Source organism: Echiichthys vipera, assembly GCF_963691815.1.
Source record: "Echiichthys vipera genome assembly, chromosome: X".
In the NCBI taxonomy this organism is placed as follows: Eukaryota; Metazoa; Chordata; class Actinopteri; order Perciformes; family Trachinidae; genus Echiichthys; species Echiichthys vipera.
In genome coordinates, this window is record NC_139825.1 from 35887193 (window position 1) to 35903121 (window position 15929).

Sequence of the window (15929 nt, forward strand, 5' to 3'; positions counted from 1 at the left end):
TACTAAAATTTAACAGTTGAACTTATATTATTAAGTTAAATATGCAGAAATATGACTTCAATAATAGTAAGCTTTTACTTTTCTTAAATTGAATTTCAGGTATATATATATATATATATTTATATATTGGGCTGTGTTCTGCATGTTATTTATGACACATCACCTGTTTTTAATTGTTACTGTGAGGACTTCTGCATGCCTCTAAATATTATAAATTCTCCATAGAGTTGGATTTTTTCTTCTGAAATTGGCCATTTTTTCATGAGAACAAACACATGGTTAACATGAAAATAAAAAAATCACTCAGAAGACTGAGCACTAGTTAGGACTGTAACTAACTTTGCAAACAGATTTTATACATTACCTTTTGTTTTTTAACCTGGGTAAGCTGAGGCAGATAAAGATGACCTCTATTCTGATGCATAATTGTCTTTTTTTATGCTGACTAGACCACACAGTCAGATGTTTCCAGTTGCCTCTGACAATACCTGGGTGGACACCCATCTGTATTGTTGTCATAAACTGAGCAGACAGAATAAAAATGCATTTGCTGTAGAGGAGAGAAAACTGGAACAGGAAAATACCTCACCAGTGTCATGTCAACACATCTAATATGCTGTGACCACACTTCATAAAATAACCAAAACCAAATTAAGCTCAAAAAGCAACAACAGCAACGATCAACAGTCTCACCACTGAAAAGATGTGCACATTTAATTGTGAGGTTTTTCCAAATCATTCAAGGAAATTGAACATTTTGCAAGTCACATTCCAGGAGCTTGGGAAAGAACACTTAAACTCAGCCGGCTATTATAATACCATTAAGATATTTCAATGTTCATTAGATTCATTAGGGCCCCATGTTCAATTATGCCGTGACTTAAATGTGGATCTGATATATAAAGCCTTAAACATGATGTCCAACACAACTAGGAGATCGTATAAGAAATGGGAAGAGGCGTTGTTGGAGGAGGTCCAGAACCAGCAATACTGCCTTCACACCAACTTGTGAGGCTGTCAGAGGAGGGGCAAGTGGACATGAACTTGCTTTATATATGATTAAGAAAACCACACTTAAGTAATGTAAGGCGACAATACTACAACTTTTATATTTGTCTGTAATGTTAGTGTACCTTTTTTTCTTTATCACAGTAATTCGAAAAGGAAGGCAATTTAAATTAAAAACACAAAAGGATGAAAACACTTATTTTGTTGATCATGTCAATTACATATTGGACAAAACGCTGGCTTGAATATATGGCTTGAAGATACAAGGTCTAACATGGCACCTTGTTGGTAGCCTGCACCGTCTGCACTGTCCAATCCAAAAAATGGCAAAACTGGATTTAAGTACAGATTCATAAAGATGAGTATCACTTAAAGGGTTGGTTCAAATATTTTGAAGTGCGGTACTTATCCATCCATCCAGTTTTACCATGCAGAACACAGGAGTTGCTGGCGCACCGCTGCCTCATTCAGTTAGTTGGTTTGTTTTATGTGACTTTGGTGTTTTAAAGAAACAAACTAAACAAACAACGCAGCAATAGACCAATGACTCCCATGTTTTACGAGGTAAAATTAATTTTTGTCAAGTTGGCTTTGAAGAGAGCACAGATAGATGCTTTAATCCTCCCTCCTGCGTAAACTTAAACAGGGCTGTCTGACGGCAAGATAAAGCTGTGAAAACACAAGTATAGAGTACACTTAAGCAATTATTGATTTTTTAGGTGGCAGAAATACGTTTAGCTGCATCCACAGAGGTTTAAGCAAGAAACGGTTTGTAAGCCTGAAAAGTTGTTGAGTTGAAATGTGTACTATGTATTGAAGAAAGTGACTAATCTGAAACTGCTTTATACCTAAAAAAAGAAAAGAAAAAGAGGACATTGCTTAGTTTCCATGGCAGAACTGCCTGCTTCTCCAAACTGGGAGAGTCAACTGCCACTGATTGTGGATAAGTACCTTATACCCCCACTTCAAAAAATCTGAGCTATCCCTTAAAGCCCCCCCAGCAGGAGGTTTATATACTGCAAGCACGTTTATTCGTCTAGTTTGAGTGCTACTGTATATTCTATAGACACTTGGGGCCAAATATTTTCTATTTAACAAGTAAAAGCATGTCTGTATTGGACATAAACCGGACCATACATAGATATGTCAAACCAGGAGTTTTTCTAAAAAAGATAGGTGGTTAGAGAATTTATTTTTTTGTAATTGTGAAACAAAGGACAAAGGACTGGAACTGTCCCAAACAAAGTGCCAGTTCTCTGAATCACATTTTGCTAACTTTAAGCCCTTAATCTGTTACCATGCCTCTCACAATCCCCATCAGCACCACAGAGCTCAAAACAACTACGATGCAACTGAGCAGACATGCTTTTTTAAAAACACATGTAGCATGATACTCAGACACATACTATACAAATAAAGGATCATGGCCTTCTTTTAAACAATTACACCCGATCAACATATCAAAATGCTTTTGACATGAGGTGACTGACACTTTTTTTTACTTTCCATTTAAGACTGTGGAGTAGGCAACAAACTTAAAATTAAGATGAACACTCAATTCAAATTATACATGAGAAAAGAAAGAAAACAGGTTTGCAAACCAAAGTCATGTTTGATTAGATTTTGTATCATGAAATCCAATAACATAGAATAAATGATGGAGATGACTGAAATCAAACCTTTTCTTGTTTCTTCCAAATTTCTAGCGAGGTTTCAAAGACCATTTCTCATCTCCCAAGGCTCAAAGTGCCAGTCAACAAACACACAAAATGAAGTGTCTCTATTGCACTGTGATGTGGCTGCAAAAACAGCCCTCACTTTTTCTTTTCAACCACTTTTTCCCAGTCTGAAAACAGAAGTTAACATATCTTACATTCTCATATCAAACTCTTTAATTTTAAATGAAAGTATCAGTGTACTATTTTAAATAATTTGATAACTATGCGATGAGTGCCTGTGCAGTATGTGACACATCAGTGTCAGTGTGTAATGGAAGATTTCTTTTTTTTTCCTACACAGGAACTTTCACCATCTCTCTTCACTCCTTTAACAAACCATTCCAGTGCAGGTCTAAGAGGGGACTGGAGCAGTAGGATCACTTATTTTCTGAGTTATTGTGACGAAGGGTCTCTAATGCAGTTCCTAAAACAGGAATTAAAGAAATGGAATCTTCAAACTGACATGAAAAATGCCAAATTAACAGAAAACAGACGTGGATGAATAAAATATTAAAGTAGAACAGAACAAGGTGCAGGGCACCAGAGCAGAGAGGGCACTTTTTGAGAGTCGGTTGTCTTTCTGGTGACTGGACCTTTGTTTTTTTGTTTTCTTTTTAGTTTTAATGTTAGTTGGTTCAGTTTGAAGAGAGCCTCCTCAAGGCCCTCGATCTTCGCCACCATTTACTAGTTCTGCACAGAGCAGTGGAAGATGGCAGCTTAGTTGTTTGGGGGTTTCAAGAGTTCAAAAAACTGGTCTTTCAGTGTACTCAGAGCCTGTCACGAGCTCCCCATTCGGCCCTGCGGTCGGATATTACTTCCAAGCGGAAGCAACTCGGAACAGCATCAAAATGTCACAGCCCAATTCTTCCAGTTCCTCCATTCCAGCTCAGTGATTCTTCCCATTCATGAATTACCCCTGCAGTAAAAAATCCTAGAACCTCAGGATTTCTTAGAAAAAAGGAAAACACCACCATGAAGTATTGTTACACTTTGACACCCCCTCCACTCTAGGCACAAAGTCTTGAAGAAGTGCTGATACACAATACGATTTAGCACAGAGAGAAATATAACTGTCTCCCAGCTGTCCCTTCCACAGCCAAGGCGAGGGTGGGGCATGGTGTGATAGGGTAGGCAGAAGGAAAGGGGCTGTGTTGGGAAGTAGCGGAAGGTAGCCCCTGGGCTGGGCTTTGCTTGGCTCAGCTAGCTGCAGCCCGAGCCATCAGGTCCTCTAAAGCCTTGTCCTGATCATTGTTGTGGACCAGCAGCACCTCTTTGATGGCATCCCGCTGAAATCCCATTTCACCAAATCTTGACATTAGCTCAAGGAACTGCAAGGCCTGGGAAGAATGAAAAAAATAAAATAAAACTCCTTTAGATTATAATCTATAGACTTTAGGTCAAACATTAAAATATAGGGTTACGTGGAGGTATCGCTCATATTTCAAAGACTTAACACTGTGTTTTCTAGCTTCTAATGATTTGATTTAACATACAGACATTATGTATGGTTGTGTAAAATAGGCTAATTTCAAATGGTACAAACCTTTTCCTCTGAGCATTGGTACATCTCTAAACATTCCTCCACTGCACTTGCATCAAAGCCCCGCTCACACAGACGCCCATGGACAAACAGGTAATCCAGTACCTTAGACAAACAATATGTACGTGTTTAATATGCATTTGCTTTGAACTTCAATGTTAATGAGGGTTAAATTAGGCAATTAAACAATATTAGATTATATTGTAGATTTAAATGAATTGTTAATGTTCTGTAGGGTTCATATTTTGTTCTCTTTACATTGTATGTGCCTTGCATCTTATAAGATTGTGATGCCAAAGGTGAATTCTTCCTTTAAAACCAGCTGGTACAAAAATTTAATCTGACATATCAACTCCGTAGAACCTGCTACATTTTACCCCACATCTACTGCTGACCATGGTTAGCTGGGTCATATTTTGTATTGGCTGTACAGATCACAGAAACATATCTATTACCATAACTTTTGAGACAACACAAAGTGTGATGAAACTTTCATTTTAATTTAAGTCTATATTTACAGATGTCCTGCATTGATGCTTCATGGAACATGATTACACAAGCAAACAATCAATGAACTGTTAAGCACGTCGAACAGTGAATATGCTAGGGATCCAGATTGTTGTGCACTGGGGCGAGAGGCAGTCACACCTGCTCCACGTTCTGCCCTTGTCTCTGCATGGCCCGTAGGACACCCTCATAAGAGTAGCCCATGCCCACAAGGGTTTCCACACACTGACGCTCGCTGGGAGTCATGCTGAGCAGGGCACCGCCACACGGAAGACCAGCAGTTCCTGACCCCGGGTTGGCCTAGTGTAAAAACATAAATTTATGTCAATGAGGTTCCTGAGATTCCTTATTTACCATCACTGGTTAATCAACATCACTATATCCCTCACAAACTATGCACATTATTCATCAGGTCTGCAGTATTTCATCTCATACTCACCGGTTTTGGTGTGCCTCTCTTGGTGTGGCTGGTTGGCTCAGGGGCAACAATAACTTGGGTCTTGGGTATGGTCGGTGGGCTGCCATTGGGTAAGTGCTGTAGGGGAGCAGCGATGGGTGTGGGAAGTTGGCTGTACCTCACTGGCTCTGGGTCACCAGAATCAGAGAGCTTGGGAAAAGTGAGAGAGCGGATGTTACAGGGCCGATCATCTGTGTCAAACCCCGCTCTCCCAGGGTGCCCAACTCTGTCCATGTCCAGCAAGGCAACCAACCCGTTGGGTTTATGGGTAAAGCCATGTTTGGCTGTGAGGCTGGTGTTGGTGCTGGGAGGAGACGGGCTGTTCCCACGTGACCCAATCTGGGAAACCTCTGGTGGAGATACAGAGGAAGGAGGTTGAGGTTGGGGCTGGCTCTGGAGAATGTTTCTGAGCTCCTCCCTATCGTTCAAAGTTTTGAGCTCCAGCTTGTCAAAGGGGTCCTCTTCCCGCTCAAAGTCAGCAAGGTTGAGGCTGTGCAGCTGGGGAATGCTAGGCTGGATTTTCCTGGGGCCCAGGCTTGGGGCAGGCAGTGGAGTGAGGATGGCATTATGGCTCAGCCCCGCCAGGACGGGGTTTAATGCTGGTGGTAGGAGGTCATGGTCCTCTGCAGCAGAGTGGGCTTTCTTCCCTCCACCGCCATCAATATCTTGGGCCTGTGCCAAGCACTCCCTGCTCTCTGCCTCCTGCTTAGCTGCAGCCTCTTCTGCTCGGGCTTCAGCTGCTCTGGCCTCAGCCACTTCAACCCCCCAGCGCACACTACGCCTCTCAAGAGAAAAGTCATACTGTTGAGACCACAGTAAGAGGAAGACAGGAAGACACAGAAAGACGGACAAAGAGGGCACAGAGTGACAGAAAAAACATGAATGATTAGGAGGATTAAAGCCACATTACACTTCAACTCAAGCTTAACAGGTAAAACATCAAAAGACCTTGTACAACATCATTTTGAACAAACTCAAAAATTGAGGTAGCTCCAATTTGAAAACATAACAGGAACTCCAACTGCAATAACTCCTGGTACCACTCTACTGACAGCATGCGTTTGACTACACCTCTCCATCTAAATTAGTACAACATTGTGCCTTCTCTCTGGTCTCCAGCATGACTACACATGACCAAAAGCACAACGTTGATGCCGCACGGCAGAGGGCAGGGCCTATAATGAATAGTGCCATGATATTGTAGGTCAGCATGGTTAAGACCTGCTGTGAGGATGCTGCTAAGATGCATCTCAGTGCAGCATACAGCAGCTGATACTACTGTAAAATCAACATATTTCCTATGCCTTACTAACCTGTGAGTCTACCAACAAAGAGCCAAAGTCTGGGAGACAGAAACCGACAGGTAGGCCCACTTTGGCTGGGCAGCGGAACTTTTCATTGATCTTGAAGGGAACTTCATCAAGGTAGCTGATGGGTCCTGTGTACAAAAAAACAAAGTGAGCATACAGTAGAAGAATACTGGAACTGGAACTACAGGGCAAGCACCAGCAGACCTTGAATCTACACTTCACTCACAACTCAAAACATCAGTGTAGACACATAGGGAAACAAGAAATTATTAAAAATAGGTCCTCACCAGTGTTGTATGCATCTGATCCAGACTTCCTCGCAGCCATTTAGAGACTCTGAAAACAGACATAAGTACATCAGGTGTTAAGTCAGTGAGCAGTGGGAGCGCCAAAGATTTTTTTAACTTCACAGAGTTAATAAAACATGGTGGTGTGAAAACGGCCCAAAGCGAATTTCCCCAGCCCTTCTGACATGGTAATTTCGGATATTTACAGATTGTCTTCCCTCTGTTCAGAAATTCAGACAAAAGAACACTTTAGTCAAACTAGGGCTTCAGCTATCAAATATTTTTGTAAACTAGTATTCTACAGATTATTTCATTGATTAATCGGATAAAAAAATATTATAATTTTGTGTAAAAATGTATTATAATTTGCGTTATTTTGCAAAAACATATATTATGTCTGGGGTAGGCCTATTTGGTGTGGTAACTTAACAGGTGTAGGTGTGTGTGTGTGTGTGCGCGTGAGGGGGAGAGGGAGAGAGAGAGAGACGAGATGTGTGTGTGTTGGAGGCAATACACTCGCAATTTACCGTGCATACGTTTACTATTTAAACAATTCAAAGTAGTGCATACAATTCTACGTGACACACGTGTTTACTCAAACAGGTTTCAAAGAGTGAATCAATTAATTAGAGGTAGATATTATCAGGAAGAGCGAGTCGCTCTCTTCCTGTTTACCGTAACAACAAGCGACGTACAAAACGCGACTGACACATTTACTCAAACAAAACTACAAAGACTGATCCAGGTAGGTGACGTTATGTTTAACACTGTCATGAAAAACTAAACAAAGAGGCATTCACGCGGACAGCTACCGTTATGCATGGTCTTCCTATTTGTCCGTCACCACGGCAACCGCCCTCCTTAAACTTAAACCGGAACAGCGGCGTTAACAACGGGCTGCTTTGGGCTCAGGCGCTGAATCATCGCTGTCGTGCTGTTGTGGTATAATAATTATAGTTTGCAGTGGACAAAAAAAACCTTTTCGCTTCTTTTTTAAGTGTGAAATGATCATCTGCCTTTTCCGGATGTAGTGGTGTGCATCAGCAAAAATGGTCTGTATGGAACAACGACCCCTGCTCTGAACAGGCCGCATAACGCGCAAGATAGAAATTAAACGAATCATCGAGGCAGATAATTTTCCTCTGTAACTCGAGTAATTGTTTCAGCCCAAAGTCAAACACTTTATAACATGGTAGGTCAATATTTTCTATTAAAATTATTCACTATCCCATTGGCTTTGCACGTCCTGCTGCATTGCATCTCAAGTCACATAATCCGGTTATTTGGTCATACAGTGCAACAATGGCTGGCATTATCAACACAGAGAAGCCACTGTTTTCACATCCGCTGAACACAGAACTTTGATCTGTGTTTTTGGGTACACTGTTGATTTGATCTAGTTGTAGGGCTGTTTAAAATATATATATATATATATATATATATATATATATATATATATATATATATATATATATATATATATATACTTAAAGCTCCAATCAGCTACATTTTAAATACACACTGCATCAAATGCTTCACTGATATATGATCACTTGTCTAGTTTTGCAAACACTGCTGAAAATCAACACCCAGTCCTTAGACTGTACAGTGGGTACGGAAAGTATTCAGACCCCCTTAAATTTTTTACTCTTTGTTAAATTGCAGCCATGTGCTAAAATCATTTAAGTTCATTTTTTTCCTCATTAATGTACACAGAGCACCCCATATTGACAGAAAAACACAGAATTGTAGACATTTTTACAGATTTATTAAAAAAGAAAAACTGAAATATCACATGGACATAAGTATTCAGACCCTTTGCTCAGTATTGAGTGGAAGCACCCTTTTGAGCTAATACAGCCGTGAGTCTTCTTGGGAATGATGCAACTAGTTTTTCACACCTGGATTTGGGGATCCTCTGCCATTCCTCCTTGCAGATCCTCTCCAGTTCTGTCAGGTTGGATGGTGAACGTTGGTGGACAGCCATTTTGAGGTCTCTCCAGAGATGCTCAATTGGGTTCAAGTCAGGGCTCTGGCTGGGCCATTCAAGAACAGTCACAGAGTTGTTCCGAAGCCACTCCTTCGTCATTTTAGCTGTGTGCTTAGGGTCATTGTCTTGTTGGAAGGTGAACCGTCGGCCCAGTCTGAGGTCCATAGCACTCTGGAAAAGGTTTTCGTCCAGGATATCTCTGTACTTGGCCGCATTCATCTTTCCTTCAATTGCAACCAGTCGTCCTGTCCCTGCAGCTGCAAAACACCCCCACAGCATGATGCTCCCACCACCACACTTGACTGTAGGGATGGTGTTGGGCAGGTGATGAGCGGTGCCTGGTTTTCTCCACACATACCGCTTAGAATTAAGGCCAAAAAGTTCTATCTTTGTCTCATCAGACCAGAGAATCTTATTTATCATAGTCTGGGAGTCCTTCATGTGTTTTTTGGCAAATTCTATGCGGGCTTTCATGTGTCTTACTCTGAGGAGAGGCTTCCGTCGGGCCACTCTGCCATAAAGCCCTGACTGGTGGAGGGCTGCAGTGATGGTTGACTTTCTTGAACTTTCTCCCAACTCCTCACTGCATCTCTGGAGTTCAGCCACTGTGATCTTTGGGTTCTTCTTTACCTCTCTCACCAAGGCTCTTCTCCCCCGATTGCTCAGTTTGGTTGGACGGCCAGCTCTTGGAAGAGTTCTTGTCATCCCATACGTCTTCCATTTAAGGATTATGGAGGCCACTGTGCTCTTGGGAACTTTAAGTGCAGCAGAAATTTTTTTGTATCCATGGCCAGATCTGTGCCTTGCCACAATTCTGTCTCTGAGCTCTTCAGGCAGTTCCTTCGACCTCATGATTCTCATCTGCTCTGACATGCACTGTGAGCTGTAAGGTCTTATATAGACAGGTGTGTGGCTTCCTTAATCAAGTCCAATCATTAGAATTAAACACAGCTGGACTCCAATGAAGGTGTAGAACCATCTCATGGATGATCAGAAGAAATGGACAGTACCTGAGGTAAATATACAAGTGTCACAGCAAAGGGTCTGAATACTTATGTCCATGTGATATTTCAGTTTTTCTTTTTTAATAAATCTGTAAAAATGTCTACAATTCTGTGTTTTTCTGTCAATATGGGGTGCTGTGTGTACATTAAAAGGAAAAAAAATGAACTTAAATGATTTTAGCACATGGCTGCAATTTAACAAAGAGTAAAAAATTTAAGGGGGTCTGAATACTTTCCGTACCCACTGTATGCGCCTGCTCATTGCTCATTTGATTTAATCCAAATTTCACATTCCTCAGATGAGACTAGCCAGTCATTTCCACAAAACAAACTCACACAAGCAACTGTACATCACATTACCCATTGTGCATTGAGACGAAGGAAATTAACTACTTTTAAAGAAATGTGAAAATCTAGCAAGCCAAAGTGAGGCAGATCATTTTCTCATATGACTGCAGCAGGATGACCGCGTTGCTCTGTGGGCAACAGGTTAATCTCACATTAACCATAAGCCTTATCAAATAGTACAATGCAAGATGTTCCTTTTCACTGAACTTGTTTTGTCTGACCCCCAGTGTTCATCAATTATTTATGAATGCATTAATTCACTGAGACATTAGTATAATCCTATATTTGCCTATACTTGAAGATGAACAGTTCCAATAATAACCAGTAAAAATTACTAAATGTAGCCTATGAGTAAATGATTCACTGAATAGGGAGCTATAATGGGTACAGGATTCATTATTGCTCAAGTTGAAGGTTATTTAACAACCCAGCCTGCTCCTGGCTAATGTCTGGCCACAGGAAAATGAAATAGATGAAATAAGATTCAGGCTAACCCAGCAACAGCATAGTGGAAAATATTGTTCGCACATTTAAGGAGACCTGGCTCCATTGTGGCAACCCAGATAAAGGTATTGCACTTGACAGATGGAAGACTGGAGTCGCTGTGGGACTCTGTTGGTGATGGTTTGTGCTCAGACACAGACAAAGTTGATGGACAAGGTTTCACTGATGTCAAATTTTTTATGTAAAGATGACAGCAACATTATTGTCCCAGAGAATTAGTCATTGTTTTTGTTTCTGCTCCAGATTCATTCTGCACTAAAAATGCACTATACACTTTGCTCTGTTTTACGGAAGCCCTAAACGGTCATACATTACATACATTTTATTTCCTCCGTTTTCTTACGAGATAATTATGATCCGTTTTCTCGTTATAACTAGATTATTTTCATCCATTTTCCCCGAGGTAACAAGATAATTAGTTTTTTAGATAAGGAACAAATCCTGATAGGCCTGAGATTCCCATCACAGTGACATGTCATGCCTCACTTCTCATATCTTGAAGAACATTAACAGAAACACCGACAGATGATTTCAGTTGGTTATTTACTGTTATGAAATTAACCCATAATCTGTATATTTATGTGCACATTTAAAACTCCTCACTGTACTGGTATTTATGTTGTTGTATTATAATATTGTTGACGGTAAAGTTTGTTTAAAAAACTAAAAATAAAAAACTAAATAGTTAATGAAAACATCAGGCTCACGCACCTCTGATAAAGCTGAAGCCTTACTAACCGTCTTCTTAGATGACGCACACTAATGTTAACATTATCTGTAATAAAAAGGCATAAACTTATTTCAGCCTTGATTGAAGGGACCTGTGACGCTGATCGATTTACTCCTGCTCCTCTGATATTGATACACTGATTCTCCAGATCTCAAATTATTATCTCATTATCACAGGAAAACGGAGGAAATAAAATGTATGTAATCTATGACCTTCTGGACCCTTGTCTTCCACAACTGCATTTTGTACAACCCTGTGTTGCATAATGAAAATAAGTGATCATTGAATCAATTCTTGAAAGGGTCTGCAAATATAGTATAATATAGTGTTGGACATAAAAACCCTGTTATCTGAAATATTGCTTCATTAAGTTCCTTCTGCTAAAAAATATAAAAGATAAAACTCAAAATTATCCAAGAGAGTGTGGACATCTATCATTTAAAGACACATCCAAGTAAAAATGCAACCTACGTGCAAGTTACTTGTACCACACCGTCTATTAGCACCTTTTGTGTTTTGTCATCATACTACGCAGGAGACTATGGCTAATCACGAATAACCATGTAAATGGGTCACGCATGATCAAGAGGCATCTTGTGATCAGGAGGCATTTCTCTATCAAATTACTTCACATTTTAATCCGATTGTAATGAGGCATAATTATATAACACCACACCAAAACAAGTTGCTATTCTGCGTAGCTACTTTAACAAAGTACAGCTGAGTCAAGTAAGCAAAGTGTTTCAGCTATCGCTGACAACCACAGCAACATAGGGCAGCTAAGGTAGTTTTGTTAGCTAGTTTAGGGGGAGCTGAACTGCCTCTAACTTAAAACGATAACGAAAGGATCACAGAAACTACAATTAATCACATTTTCAGGAACGTTTACGTTACAATTGCAAATATCAACGCTCCCGGCTGCTACGTATTGCTCACAATATTGCTAGCGAACGCATTAAAGTACAATAACGTTTGTTCATTAGCTATAAGTTATGACAGTGTCAATTAGCAACAAGCTAAGCTATTTTTACCTGTGGTCACTCCGAGCTCAACGCGACTACGGCGAACATTCATTGAAAAAAAAAAGTCAACGTCGGGTATGAAACTCGTTGGCCTTGGCGGAAAATTAAGGTGAATGACACTGCCAATCACCAGAAACCGCTGGCTAATGTTTTTGGGGAAATGCTAACCACTGCTGCTAACACGCTTAGCTTCGCCAGTGGCCTGTCTGTAATGTTATGTGTCTGGAGAGGAGAGACCGCTGTCTCTGCTGCCACCGCCCCTGAAACTAAACTGAGCTCACACATTCACAGTCTCCTCTCACCTGTATCTGCTCCGTCTTGGGGTTTTATCAAAATCTAAACGACGTCCTGTCGAGGTGGCACTTAAAGGAAAGTATTGTCCGAATGAGTTTTATTTATACTGAAATCTCTTTCCTGCTTCATCGCGTGACGCCATCTTGATTTGAAAATCCTCCCCTCCCCTGGTTCCTGTCTGACGTCACTCACATGACGTCAGAACATGACAACACTACGTCACTGCATGCAGCTGAGGGGCCTTTTCATCACGGGGAGACATTTGTTAACTATAATATCTGCTGTGATTTTGAGCTCCTCTTATAAAATGTGCGTTTTGGTTTTGTACAGAGTGAGGCTTTTACATCCACAGGTGCAAATTTGCCATTTTTTTTTGGTTTTCATGAAAGAACTGGAGGTGTCCCCAAAGCAATGTCAGTCAAAAGCAACTGGACTTGGTTATTTGTAAAGAAGGACGCCACCTCTCATCCAAGAGGCTTCATCAGTTACTGATTACAACTGACCAGGCTGGGACTGGTCCAACTAGATCCAGGTATTTAACCTCTCACAAGGAACCAACTAGCCTATGCTTGAATTCCACTATGAGAGGGCATAGAGTGGAGAAAATCATAGAAAAGGCTCAAAACCAACTCCTCAGTGAGCGAATAAGACAATTTCACTATTGACGGGCTTAAAGAGAAAGCGGACCTCTCATTACAGAAACTGACTATCAATCAATCAATCTTACCTGTTTCTATCGTATCCTAGCACCACTGGTGGGCAACACCCCACACCACATCCAAAACTCCATAGACATTGTGAACAAGGTCAGAGACTTAAAAATTGATCCAGATGAAACCATGGTATCCTAAGACGTGACTTCCTTGTTCACCTGTATTCCAACCATGGAGGCTTTGGCCACAGTAAGAGAGCAGCTTACACAGGACAACTCCTTAAACAACCGAACAAATCTCAAACCAGACCACATTTGCCAACTTCTGGATTTGTGCCTGAAAACCACATATTTTCATGGGTTCACCAGTATTACCTATTGTGGCAAATCTATACATGGAGGAGGTAGAGGACGAGGCTTTGAACTCCTTTAAAGGAGTAACCCAGAGCCATTGGTTCAGATATGTGGACGACACATGGGTTAAAATCAAATCCAGAGAGGTGCAAACTTTTATCGAACATATAAACTCAGTGGACAGAAACACCAAGTTCACCAGAGAAGAAGTCAAGGACAACAGTTGCCTTTCTTAGACTGTGACGTCCATATGGAGAATGGCAGGAGCCTCCACATTGGGGTTTACAGAAAACCCACTCACACAGATCAATATCTACTGTTTGACTCCCACCACCCCCTGGAACACAAGCTTGGAGTTACCAGAACACTGCAACACAGAGATGATAATGTACCCACAAGCTCACAGACCCAAGAGGAAGAACGCAAGCACCTGAGAGGAGCCCTGACAACTTGTGGCTACCCCAGCTGGACCTTTGTGAAAACGGCAGCTGCTTCCAGAAAGAAAACCAAAGTGGATGAGAAAGAAAAAGGTTAATGTTTTTTCCTTGATCGGTTAGCTAACTTTCATCCTCATTCAACTCTAACAGCTAACGTAGCGGCTAACTATCAGTCAAACTCCTCTCATGCTTGTTTTTATGGTGCGATTTGTCGGAGGAGGTGGGTTCAAACAGACTCCGGTGTCCTATAGCTGCTGGACCGGGTCTGACGAACCTGGCAATGGGACTGCTTTTAATTAGGGCCCGAGCGCTGACAGCGTTAGCGAGGGACCTGTTGTTTTTGTAAGGATTATTTTTCCCTATTGTTAACACTTCTCAACTTGAACACACTAACAGGTCAATATTTTCTTTCAGCCACAGCGCTACCTGTTGGCAACAGCAAGTCAGCCTAATATGATAAACTTCATGCGATTTACATCAAATTTTCAATGTGTGGCCTTCGTTTGATATACAGCGAGGCGAAGCATCTTTGGTAGGTTCTCTCTAGCGCCACACGGTGGATGCAGGAAGTGGGGCAAAGTTTCCATCGATTGCCTGCAGCGCCACGCCCTTCCTGCAGTGTTTACCATCGCTGAGACACGTGGCCGCATTGGCTGGAGTCTGGCTGGCTCCCCCAAGGTGCACTGGGTGCAAGGGCCCGTTCATCGCTGCTTGCAGCTTTATTTTGGACATATATCTTTTTTATAACTTTTCCTACAATGAGTATGTTAAAATGTCTTGTAATTACTTAGCAACATGATGGCATACATAGTCAGAAATTAAAATACATGTTAAAAGTTGGATTTTAAAACCATTTATTGACATAATCATCTGACACTTGGTATTCAGATGTTTAATATTGACCGAAAAATCCTCTGAGAAGTCTGGAAATCTGAGTCTGAAAAAGCAGCTTTATTTTTTGTTGTTGTTGCAACTACGATCTTTAGACACTAGATGGCGGTGTTCTGCTCATTCTCCATATTCAACCTTCAATGTGTTCAAAAAACAAATGGTGTTTTATATTTTCAGTTAATTTATTTTCTAATCTATAATGACCTCAAGCATGTTTTATGTTATTTATGTATTTATTTATTTTTGGTATTTTTCTTTTCTACTAGTTTGTTTTTTGGTATATTTTTTATATCTACTCTAAAATAAGTGATATATAATTGTTTTTTGTTTCTCAAATTTGCAATGAATACCAAGTTTAAATAAAATGTTCTTTCAATAGCGTCTTTTCTTCATCTGGTTTTATGGCAGGTTTAAAAGTGTCAGTAGTCAGCATGCAGGAGCTGTTTTAAAAGAAAATGTAGCAAAGCAGAGTTGGTTTTCAAAAAGTGTGGTTCCCTGAAAATTATTTATGAAATTAAATGTATTGATGGCAGCAGTGGGCTACCACGCTTAAAATACAAAATACATATGTAAGTAAAAGTGTGTTTAGCAAAATTTGAATGAAAATAAGTGCAAAGAGTTTATTCATTTGTATGTTATCTATATTGTAGAAACACATAAAAATAGGACTCGTGATGATGATGGTATTTTTAAATAATTTATTAAACTTTTATTCATACAGGTAATGTCACCGAGACACAGGGTCTCACTCTCTTTGAGAAACGCACAACAGCAAAACAATGCAAAGTTACAGAAGAACAGGACATTCATAAGACAAAATATAACACAAGTCATAAGAGTGACAGCCTAAGTGCAAAGAGCCAAGGTGCTGGTTTC

General features: G+C 40.5%; 1 protein-coding gene across 1 annotated transcript; it reads right to left on the bottom strand.

Moving 5' to 3' along the window:
- Positions 1–729: 729 nt before the first annotated feature.
- On the bottom strand, positions 730–12852 carry ubap1 (ubiquitin associated protein 1). The gene is made up of 7 exons (XM_083938741.1): positions 12728–12852; positions 6828–6876; positions 6544–6668; positions 5213–6031; positions 4915–5073; positions 4270–4371; positions 730–4063 (listed from the first exon to the last, which is right to left on the bottom strand). Exons 2-7 carry the CDS (start codon positions 6865–6867, stop codon positions 3923–3925), a joined length of 1386 nt encoding a protein of 461 aa, XP_083794867.1. The 5' UTR covers positions 6868–6876; positions 12728–12852; the 3' UTR covers positions 730–3922.
- Between the last annotated feature and the right edge of the window lie 3077 nt (positions 12853–15929).

Bases quoted from the DNA above. Each gene is read 5' to 3' on its own strand.
- ubap1 (XM_083938741.1), bottom strand. From the start codon at position 6,867: ATGGCTGCGAGGAAGTCTGGATCAGATGCATACAACACTG. The intron at 4,372-4,914 runs GTGTGACTGCCT...TGTTTGTCTAAG, and splicing joins AAGGGCAGAACGTGGAGCAG to GTACTGGATTACCTGTTTGT. The intron at 4,064-4,269 runs GTTTGTACCATT...CATTCTTCCCAG, and splicing joins ACCAATGCTCAGAGGAAAAG to GCCTTGCAGTTCCTTGAGCT.